The sequence below is a fragment of the Mastigoproctus giganteus genome, chromosome 2 (genome assembly GCF_048544385.1).
Source record: "Mastigoproctus giganteus isolate SK-2022 chromosome 2, ASM4854438v1, whole genome shotgun sequence".
NCBI classification, from domain to species: Eukaryota; Metazoa; Arthropoda; class Arachnida; order Uropygi; family Thelyphonidae; genus Mastigoproctus; species Mastigoproctus giganteus.
Window position 1 is genome coordinate 254,952,832 of NC_143576.1, and position 27,593 is coordinate 254,980,424.

Sequence of the window (27,593 nt, forward strand, 5' to 3'; positions counted from 1 at the left end):
GATTTCTGTCATGGAGAGGCCACAAATCAACTATATATCAAATTAAGCCTATAATCAAGCAGTGAAAGTCCAGCCTATACAAGCTGTGAAGAGGGGAAGTTGTTCTTGCTCGGCTCTGCATAGGTCACTGTCATCTAACACACTCCTTCTTGCTGAGGGCTGTTAACCCACCTGTGTGTGAGAAATGTAAACCCTGATAACTAACTCCTCTTCTTAATATTATTAGTATCAATATGCACTGATGATATTAGTATATGTTGGTACTGATGTCAATCTTAAAAGATGATAGCTGCTCTACAACATCATTAACTTTTTCCCTTGGCAAGCTTATACCAAAAAAACTTTTCCTTAGAAATAAAAACAAAAACTAAATTTGGCAGCTGTCAAGTTCCGCATGACCATGTTTGTTACAATGGGGACGTGACTGCTGCCAGGTTAAGTCGAATAATGATAACGAAAGAATAAAAAGTATTAAAATATTTTTATATCAGTATATGTTGAATTAATATTCTAACACCTTAAGAAAACACAAATTTTTTTCTGAAATTGAAATTTTCTTCTTGATATTAACTTTTGCTATTTATAAATTCATAACTTGCTATAATAATTAGTAATGAAAAATTAATAAAAGTTTATAAAAACCTTCTCCATCTCTTCAGTGACAGTAAAGAGACTTGGACAATTCATGGACATGTAACTAGTCTTAATACCAGTGAAAGATATGGAATGATAGACAAGGAAATATTTTTTAGTTTTGATAACATTTTGGGAAATAATGTTCTTCATGTTGGTGATTCTGTTCAAGTGTATGCCTCAAGGGTTCGCAAAGAAGATGGTTGGCGTGCAGATTCAGTTATGCCGGCAAGCGAGTTTTGGGAAGATGATACTTCAGCAGACAAACCAGCAAATGAAATTTCTTCAAATAAGGATACTAAAGAGAAGAATTTTTTAGAGAGTGACAAGTATCCGTTAATAGCTATGATATCAGAAATTAATGATAATTATGGAAAATTGAATAACAATATATCTATAAATTTTAAGGTAGGAATTCTTTATATATCTCTTAATAGTTATTAATAAATTCTATTAATATAATATACAAAATGTTTTTTTTTTATGACAATAATTATAAAATGTTAATACTGTACTGGCTGTGACTAATAGAACTTCCATTTTTCTGAAAACTTATTTTTACTAATTCCAGATGATTTCACAGGAAATTATATGAATATTGTGCTTATTGTAAGAGAGGAATATATGGGCCTAAGGCCTGGAGGCATGTATGGGATGAAGTTGTTAATATATGTTATTGTAGGAGAGCTTGCTTGTTTGCTGAAACATTAATTATATATATTTATTCCCTTATTTCATAGACAAGTTAAAGGAATGCAAATAAAGTTAAGCTGAACAGATTTACCTCAGGATATTACTATTGCTTGGTCAGCACGATGAGGAAAAGACCAAACCCTCCAGCATATGACAACATGACGAAACAAATGGTCCTTAGTCCCCAGTGGCTTTCACTCTCCATCTTATAGTAGTAGTAGTGGCATGTGATGCAAGAAAGCAAGTGTATGAGCTTATGCAGCATCAGCCAAAAAAAAATCACACCATTCCCTCCAAATGCCTGTCCAGTTCCTCCTTAAATTTATTTAACCCATCAACTTCCACAACGACAGATGGAAGTTTGTTCCAGCAATTAACCACCCGCTGGCTAAAGGCAAATTTCCGCACATCTGTCTTTTCTTAATTTGAATTTATGTCCCCTTAGGTTCGTAATTTGAACAAGTGGAAGGATCCCATCAGAATTCAGCGTGCTCAACCCATTCAAGGCCTTATACACCTCAATCAGATCACCGCGCAGGTGCCTAGTCTCCAGCCACTGCAATTTGCAGAACTTAAGCCTCTCTTGGTAAGAGGATCCCTTCATTCCCCTAACCAATCTTGTTGCCCTTCTCTGTACACGCTCAAGCAAATCTACATCCTTCCTAAAGTGAGGCCTCCAGACCTGTACGCAGTACTCAAGGCATGGCCTGACCATTGCCTTACACAGAGGGACAATCACCTCGTTTTCCCTGAGCAAAATTCCTATATATCATTGACAAAACCCCATGACCTGCCTGCCCTGACAGCCTGTCTGCATTGCTCAGAAAACTTCATATCTGACTGCACGATTACTCCCAGGTTTTTTTCATTTTCTAACACCTTAAGTGAGTACCACACAGTTGGTACGTTTCTCTGGGTTTACTTCTACCCATATGCAGTACTTTGCATTTGTCAAGGTTAAACTTCACTTGCCACTTCTTAGCCCATCTGCCCAAATTTTCTAGATCCAGTTGCAGTAGCACACTGTCATTACTGTCATTAACAACCCTGCCAACCTTTGTATCATCTGCATACTTCGACACTAAGCCTGATATACCTTCATCAATATCATTGATAAATATACAAAACAACAGTGGACCCAACACCAAACCCTGTGGGACTCCACTAATAACAGTAGTCCACGAAGAGCAGCACCCATTGATTACCACCCTCTGTCTTCTCCCACTCAACAATCCTTTTATCCATTGTAGCAACTTACCCTTAATACCATTCTGCTCCAATTTGTACAATAGTCTTCCATGCACAACAGTGTCAAAAGCTTTCCTGAAATCCAAATATATGATATCAAAATTATTTTTTGCATCCAGTTCCTTTGTAACCACATAATAATATCCTATCAAATTTGTCAGACAAGACTTTCCCTTAACAAACCCATGCTGTGTCTGAATTATTGCTGCAGTCTTGTCTAGATGATCCTGCAATGCGTCTTTAACCAGTGACTCCATTATTTTACCCGTAACAGAAGTTAAACTAACTGGTCTGTAATTACTCGTGTCACCCTTTGATCCACCTTTGTGAATTGGGGATACATTTGCACATCTCCAGTCCGTGGGAACCTCCCTTGAGTCCAATGATGCTCTCATAATTATGGCTAAGGGTTTGCTTAGTTGCTTTGCCGTCTCCTTTAATATAACTGGATAGATCCCATCCACCCCAGGTGCCTTTCTTATGTTTAACTTCAACAATTTCTCCTCCATTTTGCTCTCAGTTATTACAAAATCATTAAGCACCCTGCTACAATTTGATAACCTTCTGCCATTTTCAAACCTTAATAACTCCTCATCAATATACAGTTATGATATAGAGTTATGGCAGCGAAAGGATCAGAGTGGAAGCAGAGGGTGCTAATAATCTCTGGGTACGAACAGGCTGCCATGCATGGAAACTGAACTTGGCCTGTTACAACGTAAGATCACTCATCAGTGGAGATAGGATATTAGAAATGGAAAAGGAATTAGAAAATGTGAATTGGAATATCACCGGCTTGGCTGAAAGAAGAAATGAATCATTTATAAGTTTATCAAGTAGAAATCTTATAACAACAATGGAGACAGTGAAAAGAGCGAACATGGAGAGTTGACTTTCTGGTCCATAAAGATATAAAAAAACATTTTGGAATTCAAAAGTATATCACTAAGGGTGTAAAGACTCAGGATTTCTAAGAGGTACAAATTAAAGGTTATAATGTTATATGCATCAACATCGAGCCATGATGATGAAGAGGTTGAATACTTTTGCTGCTCATTCCAATAGAAGCAAGCAGTGCAAGAATAATTTTCACCTCTGCCTGTGGCTACTGTTAATCTATTATTCTGTGAATCCCCCTCCTCAGGCGCCTCCGTAGCCAGGTGGGAAGGAGCAGCAGTGCATAGCACACGCTTCTTGATTAAACCGAGGTTCAAGCCCGTCACCACCAAATATGGAAGATGCGGAAAGGTCAGGGAATGACCACCGCATATCCCAGAGCAATATGGCCTTAGTTGCTAATGCTCCTAAAAACCAAATAACAAGCAAACCCCCTCCTCTAGCTTGCAATTTTTCTACGAACCTAACATTGCTTCTATAGCATCTATTTAAGGGGCACCCTTTCTATTTAAGTGTATCCCATACTTGTTGAAGCTGTCTCTCCTGTTAACAAGCACTGACCATACTGAGAAAAATCCTTCAAGGCTTTCACAAGCCTTGCACAATCTGTCCAGACTTAATTTATTGACAAGGCTCTCGTCATATACTCCCTCCTAACGTGTCTGGGCAGAATTGCAGACACTTTTCAATTTAACCCTAACTCGCAATTGTTGTTCAATATTGACCTGTACTTGTTAAGTCCACAGATCTCCTACTCTTAATGTGATTAGTGCCAATGTATTCAAGAATATCACCTTTCGTGCTCAACCCTTTTCGTGCCCTTAAAAGATAATATCTGCTCTACAATGTCATATTCTTTTGCCCTTACTTGCCTTTATGCTCAAAAGTTTTTATAATAAATAATAATCTGTAATTATGACATCACTAATTTCATATGGCTCAGCCTCACTCACCCAGAGTAAGAATAGGCTGTCGTAGACATTCTCTCAGATATGCAAGACAAGCTGTGCTTGCTACCTGGGAGTCTAAAACGCTGATGGAACTGATATCCAGGTGACATTCAAGTCAAGTTTTTTTTTTTTTTTTTTTTATGAGAACCCCAAACACGAGAGGTATTATAACCTATAGTACTTAGTACCGTGCTTGGGTTGGAGGTTGAGAAGACGAAAGAAGATATTTGTTGATATTGGACTTGAACTTCTGTAGATTGTAATTTTCAGGAAATACGTATGAAGGAAGGTTGTTCCAGAAAACGGCAGTTGAATGAATAAATGAGGAAGATGAAAAGTTGGTTCTGTGGGTTTGAAGTTGGACAGTAAATGGATGTTGGCTGGTGGCGGCACGTGTTCGGACTGTTTTGAAAGAGAGAGCGGGAATTATAGAAGCCAATTCAGAAGAACAGTGCCCATGGAAGTATCTGTAGAAGAGGCATGCAGCAGAAACAGTGCGTCTATGAGAAAGCGAGTGGAGAGACTCTGTTAGAGATGAATCATTAATTAACCTAACTGCCCGCTTCTGAATGGAATCAAGAAGCCTGAGAGAGGTTTTGGGGGCACCACCCCAGATGTGGGAACAATATTCCATGGCAGGGCGGATTTGCGATTTATACAGAGTGAGCAGCTGTTTGGGAGAAAAGTAACGCCGAGAGCGAAAGAGAAAACCAAGTTTTTTAGATGCAGAGAAAGCAATATTTGTAATGTGCTTGTGCCAAGAGAGATTAGAAGTCAGGGTAATCTCCAAAAGAGATATATCATTTTGCCTAGAAATCGGAGTGTCACTAAAGATAAGCATAGGAGCAGAAGAATCCTTTTTGCGAGATATAAGACAAGATTGAGTTTTAGAAGGGTTGAAATCAACTAAGTTGTCTTTGCCCCACTGGAGAATTACCTGAAGATCATCATTTAAGGAATTGGCAGCAGATTTTCGAGAACTTGAAGCTGATTGAGCTGGACAAGGTTTCTCAAAATGGAAAGTTGAATGCAATGTGCTATCATCGGCAAAACTATGGATAGGATTTCCAGTCAATGGAAGAAGGTCATTGATATACAAGAGGAAAAGAGTGGGGGAAAGAACTGAACCTTGGGGGACACCGGCATTAGTGGAGAAGTTAGAAGACAGAGAGCCATCTACCATCACCCTCAGTGAGCGATCAGAGAGAAAACTGGATAACCAATTACTGAAAACAGTTGGCAAACCATAAGATGGAAGCTTGTTTAGAAGACCTTTATGCCAAACATGATCAAAAACCTTTGAGATGTCAAGAGCAACTACTTGTGTTTCACCGAGCCTTTCCATTGAATTAGTCCATAAATGGGTAACATAAGCCAGAATATCACCAGTGGATCGACACTGACGGAATCCATACTGGCGATCGTTGATCAGACGGAAGGTTTCTAGGTAGTTTAAGAGTTGGCGGTTAATTGATTTCTCCATTACTTTAGAAAGAGTAGAAGTAACTGCAATGGGACAATAATTGGATGGGACGGATTTGTCACCCTTTTTAGGAACTGGCTGGATATGAGCAAATTTCCAAGCAGAAGGAAAAACACCTTTGGAATAAGAAAGTGAAAAAAGGCGGCAAAGAATAGGAGTAAGTTCAGGAGCACAGGTTTTGAGAACAAGTGGAGAAATACCATCAGGACTTGGAGCTTTCTTAGCATCAAGATTCATCAAAATCCTTCTGATATCCTTTTGACTGAAGACCACAGGAGGCATTGAATGGAGCGTGTTAGGAATGGTGGGAGGTGTTTTACCAAGATCATTAATACATGAGCTCGAAGAAAAATGGGATGCTAGCAGGTCAGCTTTATCCTTGGCTGAAGTGACAACAGAACCATCTGGTTTGGACAGAGGTGGGAGCAGAGATGGGCAAAAGTTGCGGCCAATAGCTTTGGCAAGAGACCAGAATGCTTGGCTACCATTAGGGCAAGAAGCAAGTTTTCTACTCTTACCCTGTTCAAACTCTAGTTTGGACTGATTAATAACTGCTTTACAATTGTTGCGAGCTTTGGTGTAGGCAGAAAATGAAACTGAAGAATTAGAAACAAGCCAATTACGATATGCAACGTTCTTCTCTTGGACAGCCTTAGCACATTTATTGGAAAACCAAGGTTTAGATAAAGGACGAGATTTTAAAGTGGAGTGTGGGATAAAGGATTCCATTCCTGCAAGAATAATTTCACTGACACGATCTGAGCAAACGTTGACATCAGAAGTTTTGAAACAGTAATCAGACCAAGGAAAAGAAGAAAAGAAGTCTCGCAGGTCATCCCATTTTGCATTCTTGTAATGCCAAACAATACGAGGTTGGGAATAGCCATGAGATAAAGGTTCCATTGGAGAAGAGACAATCACCAAGTTGTGATCTGAAGTGCCTAAAGGACCTCTCACTTCAACCTTGTACTTAGAAGGGTTGTTTGTGAGAAAAAGATCAAGCGTATTGGCTGTATGATTAGGATTGTCCGGTATTCTTGTAGGTAAATGAACAATCTGTGCTAGGTCATTAGTAATTGCAAAAGCCTCAGCATCTCGACCTGCTGGGTCGGTGTGACTAGAAAACGGAAGCCAGCTGGAGTTGTGAACGTTAAAATCACCAAGGAAAATTACCTCACTGTTAGGAAAGTTGGACTGGAGAAAGTCAAGTTGCAAAGAGAGGAAGTCAAAGAGCTCCAAGTGATTAGTGGAGTTGGGAGAACGGTAGAGACAACAGATGAATTTTACACAATGGAGTAGAGAGATTTTAAGCCAGAGAAGATCAAAGAGAGGAGATTCCAAATTGCTAAGTCTCTGACAGGGAATATCAGAACGGACATATGCACAAGTACCACCTTTGAGGCGAAAGGAATCATACAGCAAATAATTTGGATATCTGAGATGAGCAGTAGTTGAATCAACTGATAACTGGGATTCAGTCAGAAAAAGTACATGGGGTTTGGAAGACTGCAAGTGGAAATGGACATCGTTGAGATTAGAATTGAGACCACGTATATTTGTGAAATGAATTAGGAAGTCCTTGGGAGGTTTAGATCTTTTCGCAGATAAGCTTGCTCTATTATTTTGACAATTCATGGTGTATTCAATAGTAAGAAAAAGTGGGTGGGACATGCTGTATGAAGTAATGAAATTTTTGGATATGGCGTACATGTGGTAAGAATATACCCAGATCCTTGACATAACGTGGCCTCGACAATGCTCCCCGCATACACTACTCGGACTCCCTCCAGTCACTATCTGGCAGAGTAGAGGTAGCAAGATTATACACTAGCTGATCTGGAAGCTTCCTAGAGAGTTACCAATAGGTTCAGTCCGGTGTACTAACTAGCGGCCGGCCTGCGAACACCGTTTTAGAGCTGTACCCTCGAAATGTAAGGAATATTGGATCTCGCCACGACATTCATCATAACCTCAAAAATCATCAATCATACTGCATGATGGAAGAGATAGGGAAGGGTTGGCCGGAACTTAGCTCTAGAGACTAAACATGGGTTCCACCACTTCAAGCCTCCAATAAGCAAAGTGGTGGTATTTCACCGGTTGATGAGAGTTATCTACCACCTAGTACTGCCTGGTAACATAGAGGGGCGGCGTTCCTCCATGTGGTGTGGGCGCCACACCTCGACCCCTGCTTACGTTGGTTCACACCTGGGTGGTCACCCACCATGTACTTGTGCATGAAGGTTATACCCAGGATTACTAACAGTCCCACCATCGTGAAGGTGCAAGCAGAGGATTTGGCTGTCATAGATCGTCCGGACTTCGTCGAAATTGGGTCCACTTTGACTCGAGTGTCACCCGAATATCAGTTCCATCAGCGTTTTAGACTCCCAGTTAGCAAGAACAGCTTGTCTGGCATATCTGAGAGAATGTCTGTGACAACCTCAAGGACTTGAATGTTGGACTTGAAAGTGGACCCAATTTTGGCAAAGTCTGGATGGTCTGTGACAGCCAGATCCTCTGCTTGCACCTTTACGATGGCGGGCTGTTATTAATCCTGGGTATAACCCCCATGCTTATGCACACTGTGGGCGACCACCCAGGTATGAACCAATATAAGCAGGGATTCAGGTGTGGTGCCCACACCACATGGAGGAATGCCAACCCTCTGTGGTAACAGGCAATACTAAGTGGTAGATGACTCTCATCAACCGGTGCAATACCACCACTTTGCTTATTGGAGGCTTGAAGTGGTGGAACCCATGTTTAGTCTCCAGAGCTCAGTTCCAGTCCACCCTTCCCCCATCTCTTCCAACATTCAGTATGATTGATGTCCTTTGAGGTTATGATGATCACCGTGGCCAGATCCAAACTTCCTTACATTTCGAGGGAACAGCTCTAAAACAGTGTTTGCAGGCCGGCCGCTAGTTAGTACACCGGACTGAACCTATTGGTAATGCTCTAGGAGGCTTCCAGATCAGCTAGTGTATAATCTTGATACCTCTACTCTGCCGGATAGTGACTGGAGGGAGTCCAAGTAGTGTGTATGCGGGGGTATTGTTGAGGCCACGTTATGTCAAGTATCTGGGTTTATTTGTACTATACGTACGCCATGTCCAAAAATTTCATTACTTCATGCAGCATGTCCCCCCCCCCTTCACTTTTTCTTATTATTGAATACACTATGAATTATATCAAACTAATAGAGCAAACTTATCTGTAAAAAGAACTAAACCTTTCAAACACTTCCTAGTTCATTTCACAAATATACGTGGTCTCAGTTCTAATCTCAGTAATGTCCATTTCCACTTGCAGTCTGCCAAACCCCATGTACTTTTTCTGACAGAATCACAGTTATTGGTTGATTCAACCATTGCTCATCTCAGTTGCCCAAATTATTCGCTGTATAATTCCTTTAGCCTCAAAGATGGTACTTGTGCATATGTCCATTCTGATATTCCCTGTCAGAGACTTGGTAATTTGGAATCTCCTCTTTTCAATCTTCTCTGCCTTAAAATATCTCTACCTCATTCTGTCAAATTCATTTGTTGTCTCTACTGTTCTCCCAACTCCACTAATCACTTGGAACTCTTTGACTTCCTCTCTTTGCAACTTGACTTCCTCCAGTCCAAATTTCCTATCAGTGAGGTAATTTTCCTTGGTGATCTTTTAATGCTCACAACTCCAGCTGGCTTCCATTTTCTAGTCACACAGACCCAGCTGGTCGAGATGCTGAGGCTTTTGCAATTTCTAATGACCTCGCACATATTGTTCATTTACCTACCAGAATACCTGACGATCCTAACCATACAGCCAACATGCTTGATCTTTTTCTCACAAACAACCCTTTTAAGTACACGGTCAAAGTGAGTGGTCCTTTAAGCAACTCAGATCACAACTTGGTGATTGTCTCTTCTCCAGTGGACCCTTTATCTCATGGCTATACCCAACCTCTTGTTGTTTGGAATTACAAGAATGCAGAATGGGATGACCTGCGAGATTTCTTTTCTTCTTTTCCTTGGTTGGATTACTGTTTCGAAACTTCTGATGTCAACATTTGCTCAGATCGTGTCAGTGAAATTATTCTTGTAGGAACGGGATCCTTTATGTCACACGCCACTTTAAAATCTTATCCTTTATCTAAACTTTGGTTTTCCAATAAATGTGCTGAGGCTGTTCAAGAGAATAATGTTGCATATCGTAATTGGCTTGTTTCCAACTCTTCAGTTTAATTTTCTGCCTAAACCAAACTCGCAACAATTGTAAAGCAGTTATTAATCAGACCAAACTAGATTTTGAACAGGCTAAGAGTAGAAAACTTGCTTCTTGCACTAATGGTAGCCAAGCATTCTAGTTTCTTGCCAAGGCCATTAGATGCAACTTTTGCCCATCTCTGCTCCCACCTCTTTCAAAACCAGATAGTTCTATTGTCACTTCAGCCAGGGATAAAGCTGACCTGCTAGCATTCCATTTTTCTTCCAACTCATGTATTAATGATCTTTGTAAAACACCTCCCGCCATTACTAGCATGCTCCATTCAATGCTTCCTGTGGTCTTCCGTCAGAAGGATTTTGATGAACCTTGATGCTAAGAAAGCTCCAGGTCCTAATGGTAGTAGTAGTAGTAGTAGTAGTGGTATGTGATGCAAGAAAGCAAATGTATGAGTTTATACAGCATCAGCCAACAAAAAAAAAAAAAAAAAATCACACCATTCCCTCCAAATGCCTGTCCAGTTCCTCCTTAAATTTATTCAACCTATCAACTTCCACAACGACAGATGGAAGTTTGTTCCAGCAATTAACCACCCGCTGGCTAAAGGCAAATTTCCACACATCTATTCTACATCTGTCTTTTCTTAATTTCAATTTATGCCCCCTTAATTTCGTAATCTGAACAACTGGAAGGATCCCATCAGAATTCAGTGTGCTCAACCCATTCAAGGCCTTATATACCTCAATCAGATCACCGCGCAGGTGCCTAGTTTCCAGCCACTGCAATTTGCAGAACTTAAGCCTCTCTTGGTAAGAGGATCCCTTCATTCCCCTCACCAAGATGGAGAAATCAATTAACTGCCAACTCTTAAACTATCTAGAAACCTTCCGTCTGATCAGTGATCGCCATTATGGATTCTGTTAGTGTCGATTCACTGGTGATATTCTGGTTTATGTTACCCATTTATGGACAAATTCAATGGTAAAGTTCGGTGAAACACAATTGCACTTGACATCTCAAAGGCTTTCAATCGTGTTTGGCTTAAATCTTTTAAACAAGTTTCCATCTTATGGTTTGCCAACTGTTTTTTGTAATTGGTTATCAAGTTTTCTCTCTGATTGCTCACTGAGGGTATGGTAGATGGCTCTCTGCTGTTCTTCTAACTTCTTCACTAATACTGGTGTCCCCCAAGGTTCAGTTCTTTCCCTCACTCTTTTCCTCTTGTATATTAATGACCTTCTTCCATTGACTGGAAATCCTATCCATAGTTGTGCCGATGATAGCACATTGCATTCCACTTAATCAATCAGCTGCAACTTCTCGAATATCCACTACCAATTCCTTAAATGCTGATCTCTAGGTAATTCTCCAGAGGGGCAAAGACAACGTAGTTGATTTCAATCCTTCTAAAACTCAGTCTCATCTTATATCTCGCAAAAAGGATTCTTCTGCTCCTCTTCTTATCTTCAGTGACACTCCAATTTCTAAGCAAGATGATATATCTCTTTTGGAGGATTACCCTGACTTCTAATCTCTCTTGGCACAAGCACATTACAAATATTGCCTCCTCTGCATCTAAAAAAACTTGATTTTCTCTTTTTGCTCTTGGTGTTACTTTTCTTCCAAACAGCTGTTTACTCAATACAAATCGCAAATCTGCCCTACTATGCAATATTGTTCCCACAACTGGGGCAGTGCTCCCAAAACGTCTTTCAGGTTTCTAGATTCCATTCAGAAGAGGGCAGTTAGGTTAATTAATGATTCATCTCCACTGTCTCTCTCATAGATATACTGTGTCTGCTGCATGCCTTTTTTACATTTACTTCCATTTGCACTGTTCTTCAGAATTGGCTTCTATAATTCCTGCTCTCTCTTTCAAAACAGTCTGAACATGTGCCACCACCAACCAACATCCATTTACTGTCCATCTTCAAACTCACAGAACCAACTTTTCATCTTCCTCGTTTATTCATTCAACTGCCATTTTCTGGAACAATCTTCCTTCATATATATTTCCTGAAAATTACAGTCGACAGAAGTTCAAGTCTAATGTCAACAGATATCTTCTTTCGTCTTCTCAACCTCCAACCCGTGAACGGTACTAAGTACTATAGGTACTAATACCTCTTGTTTGGGGTTTTCATAAAAAAAAACAAAAAAAAAAAACAAAAAAAAAAAACAACAACACATACTGAAAATTACAGTCGACAGAAGTTCAAGTCTAATGTCAACAGATATCTTCTTTCGTCTTCTCAACCTCCAACCCGTGAACAGTACTAAGTACTATAGGTACTAATACCTCTTGTTTGGGGTTTTCATAAAAAAAAACAAAAAAAAAAACAACAACGCATACTCTTCTCAGCTTTAAGGGTCTTTCGTCAGTTAAGACGGATGTAGAGTACATTCAATTCATCTGCTACATCAGTTTAATATCATTAGTCACCATATGAATATTAATGCTTTCTTACCCCTTTGCACTTGATTATTCTGTTCTGGTCCCAAATTTTAGGTGCATCACTTGGCATATTACTAATATCTTGAGTCCCTGAAGTGCCCCCAGTTTTACTTAGGGCAAGCACCACTTTCTTTAATGACTGAAATTCTTCTAGCAATGCATGATGTTTTAATTTTTGATCGCCACATTCAAAGCTTGTTTGCTAAATTCAACTTATACATGTATCAGTATATATTCTGACTTCCTGAGGCCCAAAACTAGTGGTCGATTTATACTTAAAATCAACTTGTACATGAGTATCTACAGTATATCATCACAAAAGTACTCCCTCCATCCATTATGTTATCCTAGAAAGATCAAATGGCCACATGACCAGAAAAATGTTGTTTTTATAGCTGATAGTGATTTTAAATGGAATTGAAGTTAAGGGTGAAATAAAACTTAAGAATTTGCACTGTAAGGTGGTGTACAAAGATTGGAATCTGAATTTTTACACCCTATTAGATCAAACATCCACATTTCCAGGAACAGTTGAATGTGTTAGGGAAGTATTTGTAAGGAACCTCCATATATCTATCTGACATGCTACATGATCAGCCATGATTGTCTGACTGTTATTTCCATTTAAGGTAGTGTTTCCATTAAAGTTCAGAAAAATCCTCTCATATATTGAATGTGAATGCAATTGTTTCAAAACCAATATGTGGTATTGTTTCATGCATTTATTAGGTTGCAATTCTTGCTTTTCTTTGACTGTTGATTGGACTGTTTTTCTTGTGTTTGAAAAATGTGTCACTGCCATGAAGACAGTTGACTTCCATTTTTGTTCAGAAGAAATGAGGAAAATTTCTCCTCAGAGTATTTTATGAAAAGAACTTTGTTACGAAAAAGGGAGAATTTCTAATTCTTATTTTTCGGTCAAAAATATAGCTTCTGTTAACTTTCTCTGTCAGTAGTAAAATAAAAACAAATGTCTTAATGAAGCGTACATTTTATTGTTAAAAGGTATGATTTAGATAATCACCTGTGTATTTTCCTTTGATCATGGCATTATTACAAAGCTATTCATATGTTTGCCCTAATGAATATAAGCTTCTTTAGTTCACTCTGTAGGCACCTCCGTAGCCAGGTGGGAAGGAGCAGCAGTGCGTAGCACACGCTTCTTGATTAGACCGGGGTTCAAGCCCGTCACCACCAAATATGTTGGATGCGGAAAGGTCAAGGGAATGACCACCGCATATTCCTGGAGCAATATGGCCTTAGTTGCTAATGCTCCTAAAAACAATAACAACAACAGTTCACTCTGTACTGAATAATTATACAGCTGAGTTTCGTTTTCTCACCACTGCTGTTGCTAATATGGATGCTTCAGAGTGTGAGGGACATAACAGTGATATTTTAGAGGAGAAGCAAAAAGGTAAATGAGTGGAAAGTATGGATTAAAGATTAATAGTATCAATTTTGTTTTGCTAGTAAAAATGATTGAAGATTTGAAGATTAATTTAATGTTAATGACAGACATATATTTGTACAATAGGTCTTCTAAATGTTTATCAATTCTGTCACTTTTGAAGTTGCTTAATTACAGCATTAATTAGCATTAGCATTAGTAGAGGCATATGATGCAAGAAAGCAAGCTTATACAGCATCAGCCAAAAAAAAAAAAAAAAAAAATCCCATTTCACTCATCCATTCACTCCAAAAGTTTGTCTAGTTCTGCCTTGAATTTATTTGAGCTGTCAACTTCCACAATGACAGATGGAAGTTTTCCAGCAATCAACCACCCATTGGCTAAAGGCAAATTTCCACATATCTATTCTACAATTGTCTTTCCTCAGTTTGAATTTATGCCCCCTCAGGCACTTAACTGAGCAAGAGAAAGAATCCCATCAGTATTGAGCTTGCTCAAACCATTCACAGGCCTTATACACCTTAATCAGATCACGTCGCAGGTGCCTACTCAGCAAATTGCAGCATCTCCAGATGCTGCAATTTGCTGAACTTAAGCCTTTCTTGGTAAGAGCAACCCTTAATGGAACATCATTAAGTATAAAATGCAATTATTACTATTGGATTACTGTGGACACAGAGTGAAATGGAGACAGAATAAATATGACAAGTTTAATAATAGGAAAAACATATATTAAATTAGATACATACAAAAGCTTTCGGTTAATTTGTTAACATTCCTCAGTCAAACTGACAGTTAAGAGTGGAACATGAGGGTGGGTACTGCCAGACATGTACATGAACTGTGTGATTAATTGTTAGATGTTGAAGCCTGTGGCTGTGTAAAATGCGATACCTATGTCTGATTTCATTTTGTTTCATTTAAAGGGACAGCTCATGGATGTTCTTAGATTTCAGTAAAGTTATTCAGAGGAGCATTTTGTTCAAGTTTGTCATTCAAGAAAATATAAGCTAAGCATTTTTGCTACTGAGTCTTAAAGCAGCATTTTTTGTGTATTGTTAGAAAAGTAAGAATGGTTATCTTTGCTGGTGGGGAACCTTAAAGGGAGTGAAAAGCTTGGAACTATTAAATGCGAATCCATGTTTAAGCTGAGTTGGAAATAAAATTTTTAAACAGGATTTTCATCAAAAATGGAGCCTATAATATGCAGTGAGCTTTTGATAACTTTTTTAAAAGGAAAGAACTATTGGATTACTGTGGACACAGCGAAATGGAGACAGAATAAATATGACAAGTTTATAATAGGAAAAACATATATTAAGTTAGATACTTACAAAAGCTTTCGGTTAATAATTTTCTACAGATTATTTCACATTGTCATTAATTGTTTGTTTTAAATTCATTGAAAAGGTATTAATTTTAAGATGGTGGCTACGTATTCATTTAGACTTATTAGCAATTCTTTGCTTACTGTGCTGTGTAAATTTTTTTTTTTTTTTTTTCTTTAAATAAAGGGGTATAATTAGAGTTTTTTTTTTGTGAAATATAAACTTCTAGAATGCTGAGGAAGTAGCCCTAGGAAAGAAGGGGTGATCCAGGAGTCCTCCTCTGGGAAAATTTTTTGAAAATGATAGTGTCAGTGGCATTAGTAATAATAAATAATTTTTAAATTTAAATATATGATTTTTTATTTTTATTTCTTTTTAACTTCCAGAGCACTGTTCTGGCAGAAAAAAGACCATAGGTATAACTGTAGGTTAGAAAAACAAAGCAAAAAGGCTTACGTATTCTTCACTTGTTTTTTTTCACTTTTCAACCATGCTCATTCTTAACAAAAATTGAAACTTTGTGTTTCAGACAGGTATAGCTTTGGGAACCGCTTTCAGTCACTTGAGAGCAATTAAATTATAGTTTGATTAATACTTGAATTATACTGTAATTTAAGGACACAGTCATTTGGAAGAACCAGAATTGTTTTGTTTTTAACTGTTATTATTATTATTATTATTAAACATATAGGGCAAGGAAGCCTGAGTCTTATGCTGCACCAGCCAAAAAAAAATTCCGAGGTTGCCCTGAGAGAGAGAGGGAGGGAGAGAGAGAGAGAGAGAGAGAGAGAGAGAGAGAGAGAGAGAGAGGGAGAGGGAGAGTCAGAAGTAGAAGGGAATCACCAAGAAAGAGAAGAATGATGATATCCAGCTCAGGATCCTGGGTATGCCAAGCCCATACTCACCTGAGGTGTCTTGCAATGATTGTTACTCTCTTCTCATATGCCTTATGATTTTGTTTTGTTTCAGGTGAAGAGATCTAGCAATCATCCTTAAAATTTATTTATATAGACCTATTTTCCCCGGGGGCTTACATCTGGTGAGTATGGGCTTGGCACACCCAGGGTCCTGAGCTGGATATCATCATTCTTTTTTTTTGGTGATTCCTCTCTCTCTCACTCTCAGGGTAACTTGGAAATTTTTTTTTTTTTTTTTTTGGCTGGTGTAGCATAAGCCTCAGGCTTCCTTGCACTATATGGCTAATAATAATAATAATTGGCAAGAGTTGAAATATAGTTTGATTGAGAAACAGTTGGCACAAATAGTCTACACTAGAATATTCTTGATTGTTGCATTTTGCTACACTTAAATACCTTCAGCCAACAGTTCTTTTTAAACAGGATAATGTACCTCTGTACTGGACACTTAAATACCTTCAGCCAACAGTTCTTTTTAAACAGGATAATGTACCTCTGTACTGGACACTTAAATACCTTCAGCCAACAGTTCTTTTTAAACAGGATAATGTACCTCTGTACTGGACCCCATCCTTGTTATTTTTTTGGATTGGATTGGTTTCATACACCAGCACTATGACTACCGTGACTCCTTTATGTGTTTGTAAAATTAAAAATAAATATGTTGCTGGTGGCAAGTAGAATTTTTGTCATCCCCTTATTCTAAATTACAAAACTGCCGTAATTTAGAATAAGGGGATGTAATTTAGAATAAAATTTTTAACTGCTGTTAGAAACTTGTTAGCAAAGAGTGACCAGATTACTGTATGAGAGAGTTTTATTTTGTTTTTAGGATTGTGTGCTTGATTTTTCGCCTATTGTTGGTGACTGGATTAGAGCTGAAGTTAACTGTACTTCTGGAAAGTGTGTAATCCATTTGAAACCCCACAGAGAATGGAATTTTGATGGAAAAATTACATCCTTATATCATAATGGTGGAGTTGTAGATAATAAGGTAACATTTTTGTATTCATTTTAGATTTGTACATTTTTATTGCAGTTATGTAAATAATTCCAGATCAGATGCTCACAGTATCATTTATGATATCATGAAGTTAGGACCTCAAGCTAATAGCAATTAAAATTTTGGCAATAATTTTTATGTGAACACAGGAGACATCATCATCATCACTGTTCAAATATTTTATACCGAGTGGGTGTGCAAGTCACTAATGCAAAGGGGAAAAAACTATAAATTCCATTCCACCCCCATCAAATTGCTGAATGTCCCTGTGGTCTTTAATAGCTATATGAAACCAGCTCATTGTTCTCCCCCCCACCAATAGCTTGTTTAGTGTGGTTGTAGTGCCAAGAAAAAATAGCATGGTATTCTCTTTTTATGATAACACTAGAAAGAAACCAACAAATTACTGGTTCACTGGATATAAATGCTAACTGTTGATAATCCTTTACAGACTGCTGACAAACTGAATAAATATATTGTATCTACATTTACACCGAAAAACTTTTCAGAGCATGGGTTAGCAGACATTCATCTAATACTGATTGGGAGTTAAATGATTTTATAATAACTGAAAGGAAAGTGAAAGAGGGAGATTATTTCATCTAAAAGTGAAGAAAGCACCTGGGATTGATAGAATCTATCAAGTTGTATTAAAAGAAGCTGCAAAAAAGATAGTCAGACCTTACAGCCATAATAATGACAGCATTAGAATTAGTAGAGGCATATGATGTAAGAAAGAAAGCTTATATAGTATCAGACAAAAAAAAAAAAAAAAAAAAACCCTCCTATTTCACCCATCCATTCACACCAAATGTTTGTCTAGTTCTGCCTGGAATTTATTTAAGTTGTTGACCTCCACTACAACAGATGGAAATTTGTTCCAATTATCAACCATCCGCTGGCTAAAGGGAAATTCTACAATCTATTCCGCACATCTATTCTACAATTGTCTTTACTCAGTTTGGATTTATGTCTCCTCAGGTGAATAATCTGAGCAAGAGTTAGAATCCCATTAGCATTGAGCTTTCTCAAACCATTAAAGGCCTTAAACACCCCAGTTAGACCACCTCACAGGTGCCTAGTTTCCAGAAGCTGCAATTTACAGAACTTAAGCCTTTCTTGGTAACACAGACCCTTTGTTCCACTCACCAATCTTGTTGCCCTTCTCTGTACTCATTCCAGCATCTCTACATCTTTCCTAAAATGAGGTCTCCAGACCTGTTTACAGTACTCAAAAGTTTGGCCTAACCAATGGTTAGGCCAAACTTTTGACTTGTACAATGGGACAATCACCTCCTTATCCCTGCTAGCAAGATTCTTTTATATCAGTGACAAGACACCATGAGCTATTCTTGCAGCCTGTCTGCACTATTCAGAAAACTTCATATCTGACTGCACAATTACCCCCAGGTCCTTTTCATTCTCCACTACCCTAAGTGTAGTACCACCTAGTTGATACGTAGACACAATATAGCCCTAGCGGCCTATGTGCTTAACGACACATAGTTGATACGTTACTCTGGGGTTACTGCTACCCATATGCAGTACTTTACATTTGTCAATTTTAAACTTCAATTGCCACCTATCAGCTCATCTGCTCAACTTTTCCAGATCATGTTTCAGTAGCGTACTATCATTATTGTCATTAACAACCCTATATATCTAGCAGGGATAAGGAGGTGATTATTCCTTTGTATAAGGCAATGGTCAGACCGTACCTAGAGTACTGTATACAGGTCTGGAGGCCTCATTTCAAGAAGGATGATATATAGGAATTTTTCTAGCAGGGATAAGGGTGATTATTCCCTTGTATAAGGCAATGGTCAGACCGCACCTAGAGTACTGTATACAGGTCTGGAGGCCTCATTTCAAGAAGGATGTAGAGATGCTGGAACGAGTACAGAGAAGGGCAAGAAGATTAGTGAATGGAACAAAGGGGTGCTCTTACGAAGAAAGGCTTACGTTTTGCAAATTACAGTGTCTGGAGACTAGGCACCGGCGAGGTGATCTGATAGAGGTGTATAAAGCTTTGAATGGTTTGAGCATGCTCAATGCTGATGGGATTCTTCCTCTTGCTCAGAATAATCACCTGAGAGGGCATAAATTCAAATTGAGGAAAGACAGATGTAGGATTGATGTGAGGAAATTTGCCTTTAGCCAGCGGGTGGTTGGTTGCTGGAATAGACTTCCATCCCTTGTCGTGGAAGTTGATAGCCTAAATAAGTTTAAGGCTCAGCTGGACAGGTATTTCGAACGAACAGAGGGGTGAAGTGGAAGTGGCTATTTTTTATTTATTTATTATTTATTTTTTTTGGTTGATGCTGCATAAGCTTGCTTTCTTGCATCAAATGCCTCTACTAATGCTAATGCTAACCCTGCCAACCTTTGTATCGTCTGCAAACTTAGACATTAACCCTGATATACTTTCATTAATATCATTGATAAATACTGAAAACAACAATGGGCCTAATACTGACATTAGTCAATAACATTAGTCCAAGAAGAGCAGTGTCCATTGATAACCACTCTGTCTTCTCCCACTCAACCATCCTATTATCCATTGTAGAAACTTGCCCTTAATGCCATACTGCTCCAATTTCTACAGTAATCTTCCATGTGCCACAGTATCAAAAGCTTTCCTAAAATCCAAGTATATGATATCAAAATTATTTTTTACATCGAGTTTCTTTGTGACCACATAGTATCCAATCAAATTTGTGAGACAAGACTTCCCTTGAACAATCCCGTGCTGTGTCTGAACTGTAACTGCAGTCTTGTCTAGATGATTCTGAATCGCTTCCTTAACCAGTGACTCGATTATTTTCCCTGGGACAGAAGTTCAAATAAGTCTGTAATTACTCGTGTCACCCTTTGATCCCCCTTTGTGAATTGGGGACACATTTGCATTTGCACATCTCCAGTCCATGAGGACCTTCCCCTGAGGTCCAAGGAAGCTTTCATAATTATGGCTTAGGGTTTGCTTCTTTCCTTTGTTACTTTCTTTAATATAACTGGAGAGATCCCATCCACCCCAGGTGCCTTTCTTATGTTCAATTTCAACAATTTCTCCTCCACTTTACTCTCAGTTATTACAGAATTATTTAGATCCCTGCCAGAGTTTGATGAGGCTCTGGTTCCCACTTCCCTACAGACCTCCTCATGTGTAAATGTAGATGTAAATACTCAGTTATTCAGTTTGTGAGCCAACTCAGTAGGTTCATCTATAATTGAACCGTCGATGTCAAGTGGAACAACCTGATTCATCCCCTTCCTTCTAGAGTTTACATAGGTAAAAAAGTCTTTACTGTTTTTCTTTGCATTGTTTGCCAAAGATTTCTCATAATCTGCCTTTGCCAACCTTCGTATCGTCTGCAAACTTAGACCCTGATATAGTTTCATCAATATCATTGATAAATACTGAAAACAACAATGGGCCCAACACTGATCCCTGGGGGACTCCACTAATAATATTAGTCCAAGAAGAGCAGTGTCCATTGATAGCGACTCTCTGTCTTCTCCCATTCAACCATCCTATTATCTATTGTAGAAACTTGCCATTAATGCCATACTGCTCCAATTTGTACAGTAGTCTTCCATGTGCCAAATCTGCCTTTGCTTCCCTAACATCCTTTGTGACTTGATTACAGACTATCTTATATCTACCATGGGCATTTGTGTCTCCTGATAATTTATATCCATCCCATGCATTTTTCTACTCTTCTATGAGTCTCATTAGGTCATCTTACATCCATTTAGGCCTTAACCTTGAACAGTATTTCTTAGTTGGTTTGAAAAGCCTAGTAGCTTCCAAGATTAATTCCTTGAATGGTTCCCATTTAGAATTTTCTGTTGGTAACATCATCAGTTGGTCCCACCATATAGAATTTAAAAAATCTCTGAGACCACTGTAATCACCTTTACGAAAGCAAAAACCCTTCCTTTTACCCCTGATGGTAGTTACATCTTTAAGTAAATTCCACATCGGCACACTGTGATCACTGCCACCTAGTAGTTCCTTTATGTGAAGGTTCTTAATGCATGAAGAATCACTGCTGATAATCAGATCAAGAGTATTACTTCCTCTTGTTGCCTCTCGAACATGCTGCTGTAGAAAACTCATCCAGTAAATCCACAAAAGTCTTGCTAATTTGTAAGTGACCAACTCACAATATTCAGTGTATATCTGGGAAGTTAAAATCCCCCATTATAAGACAATCTGATTTACTGGCCCACTCTGTTTCCCTGTACAGTTGTTCATTGTACTCATCAGAGTCAATAGTCTTATAACATACTCCTCTGATATCCTAACATCAGCCTTTGATGTCTTCCAGCATCTCAAATTCATAAAATTTTATTTACTATACTCCTAGCATTGGTGTACATGCAAGTATACATGCACCTATTCTTACTGTTAATTACCCTAACACAACCCATGTATTTACTTGTTCCACGATGACTCCCAGCAGCCCGTGAAATCCACAGTACCTCGCTTTCCAGGCTGCTGTTCATTCCAACAGAAGCTGTGCAAGAATCACTTTCACAACTGCCTGTGGCTACCGTTAATCTATTACTCTGTGAATCCCCCCCAAAACCAACAGTTTTCTGACCCACCTAACACTGCCTCGATAGCATCAGCAAATATTCTTGCACCCTTTCTATTTAAGTGTATCCCATCCTGTAGAAACAATCTCCCCTGTTAACAAGCACAGACCACTTGAGAAAAATTCTACTTCATGAGACTTGATTATCTCTCCAGGGCCGAATTGATTGACAAGGTTGTCATCATTTACTCTCTCTCCTATTGTGTCTGGGCAGAATTTCAGACACTTTCAAATTTAACCCTAACTCGCAACTTTTTTTTGAATATTTACCTGAACTTGTTAAGTAAGTTTGCAGATCTACTCTTAATGTCATTAGTGCCAATGTATACAACTATATATCACCCTTTATACTCTTAAAATATGATATCTGCTGTACAGCATCATCAATTTTTGTCCCTGGTCCTATGACTCGAATGAGTACAATGAACATTTGTACAGAGAAATAGAGTGGGCTAGTAAATCAGAATGTCTTATAATGGGGAATTTTAACTTTCCAGACATTGACTGGAACTTGTGGGTTGGTCACTTGCACACTAGTAAGACTTTTGTGGATTTATTGGATGATTGTTTTCTGCAGCAGCAGGATGTTCGAGAGATAACCAGAGAGGGTAATACTCTTGATCTGGTTATCAGCAGTGTTCATTCGTGTATTAAGAATTTGCAGATAAAGGAACCACTAGGTGGCAGTGATCATAGTGTACTGATGTGGTATTTACTTAAAGATATAATTACCATCAGGGGTAAAGGAAAGGGTTTTTGCTTCCGTTAAGGTGAGTACAGTGGTCTCAGACAGTTTTTGTTTGTTGTTGTTGTTTTGGTTTTTAGGAGCATTAGCAACTAAGACCATATTGCTCCAGGGATATGCAGTGATCATTCTCTGACCTTTCCGCATCCTCCGTATTTGGTGGGCATGGGCTCGAACCCTGGTGTAATCAAGAAGCGTGTGCTACGCACTGCTGCTCCTGCCCACCCGGCTACGGAGGCACCAACAGACAGTTTTTAAATTCTGTACAGTGTGATCAACTGATGATGTTACCAACAGCAAATTCTAAGTGGGAAGCATTCAGGGAATTAATTGTGGAAGCTACTAAAAGTTTTATACCTATTAAGAAATATTGTTCAAGGTTTAGGCCTAAATTGTTATCAAATGAACTAATGAGACTCGTGACAGAGAAGAAAAATGCATGGGATGAATATGAATTATCAGGTGACACAGAAGCCTATGGCAGATATAAGCTAGTCTGTAATCAAATCACAAAGGAGTTTAAGCAGGCAAAGGCAGATTATGAGAAATCTTTGGCAAAGAATGCTAAGAAAAACAGCAAGGATTTCTTTACTTATATAAACTTTAAAAGGAAGGCGATGAATCTGATCGGTCCACTTGATATTGATGGTTCAACTGTTGATGATCCTGCTCAGATATCAAACAAACTGAACGAATATTTTGTATCTACATTCACACTTGAGGAGTTATTAAGGTTTGAAAGTGCCAGAAGGTTATCAAATTGTAGCAGGGTTCGTAATGATTTTGTAATAACTGAGAGCAAAGTGGAGGAGAAATTGTTGAAGTTAAACATAAGAAAGGCACCTGGGGTGGATGGGATCTATCCAGTTATATTAAAGGAGGTGGCAAAGGAAGTAAGCAAACCCTTAGCCATAATTATGAGAGCATCCTTGGACTCAGGGTAGGTCCCCACGGACTGTAGATGTGCAAATGTATTCACAAAGGGGAATCGAAGGGTGATACGAGTAATTACAGACCAGTTAGTTTAACTTCTGTTCCGGGTAAAATAATGGAGTCACTCGTTAAAGATTCATTGCAGGATCAACCAGACAAGACTGCAGCAATAATTCAGACACAGCATGGGTTTGTTAAGGGAAAGTCTTGTCTGACAAATTTGATTGGTTATTATGATGTGGTTACAAAGGAACTGGAGTCAAAAAATAATTTTGATATCATAAACTTGGATTTCAGGAAAGCTTTTGACACTGTTGCACATGGAAGACTACTGTACAAATTGGAGCAGAATGGTATTAAGGGTAAGTTGCTACAACGGATAAAAGGATGGTTGAGTGGGAGAAGACAGAGGGTGGTAATCAGTGGGTGCTGCTCTTCGTGGACTAATGTTATTAGTGGAGTCCCACAGGGTTCGGTGTTGGGTCCACTGTTGTTTTGTATATTTATCAATGATATTGATGAAGGTTTATCAGGCTTAGTGTCGAAGTTTGCAGATGATACAAATGTTGGCACAGTTGTTAATGACAGTAATGACAGTGTGCTACTGCAACAGGATCTAGAAAATTTGGGCAGATGGGCTGAGAAGTGGCAACTGAAGTTTAACCTTGACAAATGCAAACTACTACATATGGGTAGAAGTAACCCCAGAGAAACGTACCAACTGTGTGGTACTACACTTAAGGTGGTAGAAAATGAAAAAGACCTGGGATAATTGTGCAGTGAGATATGAAGTTTTCTGAGCAATGCAGACAGGCTGCCAGTGCAGGTCATGGGGTTTTGTTAATGATGTATAGGAATTTTGCTAGCAGGGAAAAGGAGGTGATTGTCCCTCTGTATAAGGCAATGGTCAGGCCACGCCTTGAGTACTGCATACAGGACTGGAGGCCTCATTTTAGGAAGGGTGTAGATTTGCTTGAGCATGTACAGAGAAGGGCAACAAGATTTGTGAGGGGAATGAAGGGATATCTTACCAAGAGAGGCTTAAGTTCTGCAAATTGCAGCGGCTGGAAACTAGACACGTGTGAGGTGATCTGATTGAGGTGTATAAGGCCTCGAATGGGTTGAGAACGCTGAATTCTGATGGGATTCTTCCACTTGTTCAGATTACGAACCTAAGGGGGCATACATTTAAATTAAGGAAAGACAGATGTAGAATAGATCTGCAGAAATTTTCCTTTAGCCAGCAGGTGATTAATTGCTGGAACAAACTTCCATCTGTTGTTGTGGAAGTTGATAGGTTAAATAAATTTAAAGGGGAACTGGACAAACATTTAGTGGAATTTGTTTTGTAAATTTTTTTTTTTCTTCTGGCTGATGCTGCATAAGTTCATACTCTTGCTTTCTTGCATGACATGCCACTATTACTACTACTACTATTCCACCTATCCTTTTTGCACAATATATTTCCTGTCTCCCTGATAATATAGTCACCGACAATAACTAGCTTCTTTGGGACCAGCACATTCTGCCCTGAAGGTTGCTGCTGTGTTGCCTGATGATGAAGTGCAAACTCTGGCATTGATGCAGGCAGCTGAGAGCTTGCTGGGTCCCCCATCTTAATTCCTTCATGGGTATCTACCCTGTTCTTCAAGCTCTCATAAAGGCCCATAACAACACTGAGTTGGCACCTAACTTCTTCACACTGCTTACATCGAGCACACACACACACAAAGACGTTCCCCCTTGGCTATATCATGTCCCATTCCAGAAAGGTCTGCAAAAATTTTACAAGTTGCAGATTTTTTTAGGCTGTGATGCATTGGAGAATTGCCCCCTTCAGTTCTTCCTCAAGCCACAGCAGTCCCGCTACTTTGTGCACGTTGCTTTGCTGCTCTAGTCTGGGGCATGATTTCCGTTTAAATACAATTTAATTAATTAACAATGAAAATTATAAAGGTTAATAAATTTAATTGATTAATTTACTACTCTATACTTGACTATGCAATACTATACTAAGTTAATGCAGTAATACATATTCCGCTATATAGTTTTATGTTATACCTTAGCTATCAATTTTGAGATATACGTTATCAAGTTATGCTATACTGTAACGCAGTGGTTTTCAACCTTTTTATAATAACGGCAACCTAAGTAATTTATTTTATTTTGCGGCACCCCTATTCAATTTTTTGCCTGTTAGATCCGATTCTCTCTCTCTCTCTCTCTCTCTCTCTCTCTCTCTCTCTCTCTCTCTCTCTCTCTCTCTCTCTCTGTATATATATATATATATATATATATATATATATATATATATATGATATTTATTACAATAATATAATTATGAAAATTACATTTCCTAATACAAATTATATATATACAGTATATAATTTTATTCTTTATATAGAGGTACTAAGTAAACATCAATTATAGATCACAAAATTAAAAATATACTGTACACCTTTTTATAATGAAATAAACATAAATTAAAAAATAATAAGTTTAAGTAACTTAAACACAAATTATGTGGCACCCCTGGAATGTTGTTGCGGCACCCCGGTTGAAAACCACTGCCGTAACGATTGCAATGTTAAATTAGTTATATCATCATTATCTAAATGCAAACGATATATGCCCAAAAAGTGATTATAACCTTCAAAATACTTATTTATTACAATTAAAACCCTACTACTCTTCTTAGATTCAAGAAAATAATAGTGTCAAATTAACCACTGAATTCACTATTTTCCCTCGCACAGGGCTTATAGTTTAGCATTCTTAGATTCAAGAGAAAATCCTACAGAATGGATATGCACAAAAGTATCTCCTACTCCTATTCCTAAGGGTGCTAAATATAATACAAACCTGTTCCACGGAAAATAATGGATTTAGTGGTTAATTTGACTCTATTATTTTCCCACATTTATCAAGATAATCTTGGTAGGTGTGGAATTGAAACAGCATTGATTTTCTTCCTTTAAAAAAATCTATGCAGTCACAGCGTAGATTTTTTAAAGGAAGATTATGCATGACCACTATGAAGTCATAACGATAGTAGTAGTAGTAGTAGTAGTGGTATGTGATGCAAGAAAGCAAGTGTATGAGCTTATGCAGCATCAGCCAAAAAAAAAAAAAAAAAAAATCACACCATTCCCTCCAAATGCCTGTCTAGTTCCTCCTTAAATTTATTCAACCTATCAACTTCCACAACGACAGATGGAAGTTTGTTCCAGCAATTAACCACCCGCTGGCTAAAGGCAAATTTCCGCACATCCAATCTACATCTGTCTTTTCTTAATTTGAATTTATGCCCCCTTAGGTTCGTAATCTGAACAAGTGGAAGGATCCCATCAGAATTCAGCGTGCTGAACCCATTCAAGGCCTTATACACCTCAATCAGATCACCGCGCAGGTGCCTAGTCTCCAGCCACTGCAATTTGCAGAACTTAAGCCTCTCTTGATAAGAGGATCCCTTCATTCCCCTCACTAATCTTGTTGCCCTTCTCTGTACACGCTCAAGTAAATCTACATCCTTCCTAAAATGAGGCCTCCAGACCTGTACGCAGTACTCAAGGCGTGGCCTGACCATTGCCTTATACAGAGGGATAATCACCTCCTTTTCCCTGCTAGCAAAATTCCTATATATCATTGACAAAACCCCATGACCTGCCCTGGCAGCCTGTCTGCATTGCTCAGAAAACTTCATATCTGCCTGCACAATTACTCCCAGGTCTTTTTCATTTTCTACCACCTTAAGTGTAGTACCACACAGTTCGTACGTTTCTCTGGGGTTACTTCTACCCATATGCAGTACTTTGCATTTGTCAAGGTTAAACTTCAGTTGCCACTTCTTAGCCCATCTGCCCAAATTATCTAGATCCTGTTGCAGTAGCACACTGCCATTGCTGTCATTAACAACCCTGCCAACCTTTGTATCATCTGCAAACTTCGACACTAAGCCTGATATTCCTTCATCAATATCATTGATAAATATACAAAACAACAGTGGACCCAACACCGAACCCTGTGGGACTCCACTAATAACATTAGTCCAAGAAGAGCAGCACCAATTGATTACTACCCTCTG

General features: G+C 38.6%; 1 protein-coding gene across 1 annotated transcript in view; it reads left to right on the top strand.

The window, feature by feature from the left end:
* The window catches only part of LOC150090395 (RNA helicase Mov10l1-like), a 230,447-nt gene that overhangs the window by 23,622 nt on the left and 179,232 nt on the right, over positions 1 to 27,593 (top strand). Inside the window, exons 3-4 of the mRNA XM_090390298.1 lie at positions 660 to 1,041; positions 17,060 to 17,221. Coding sequence (XP_090246424.1) covers positions 660 to 1,041; positions 17,060 to 17,221 — 544 coding nt within the window. The remainder of the gene's footprint in view (positions 1 to 659; positions 1,042 to 17,059; positions 17,222 to 27,593) is intronic.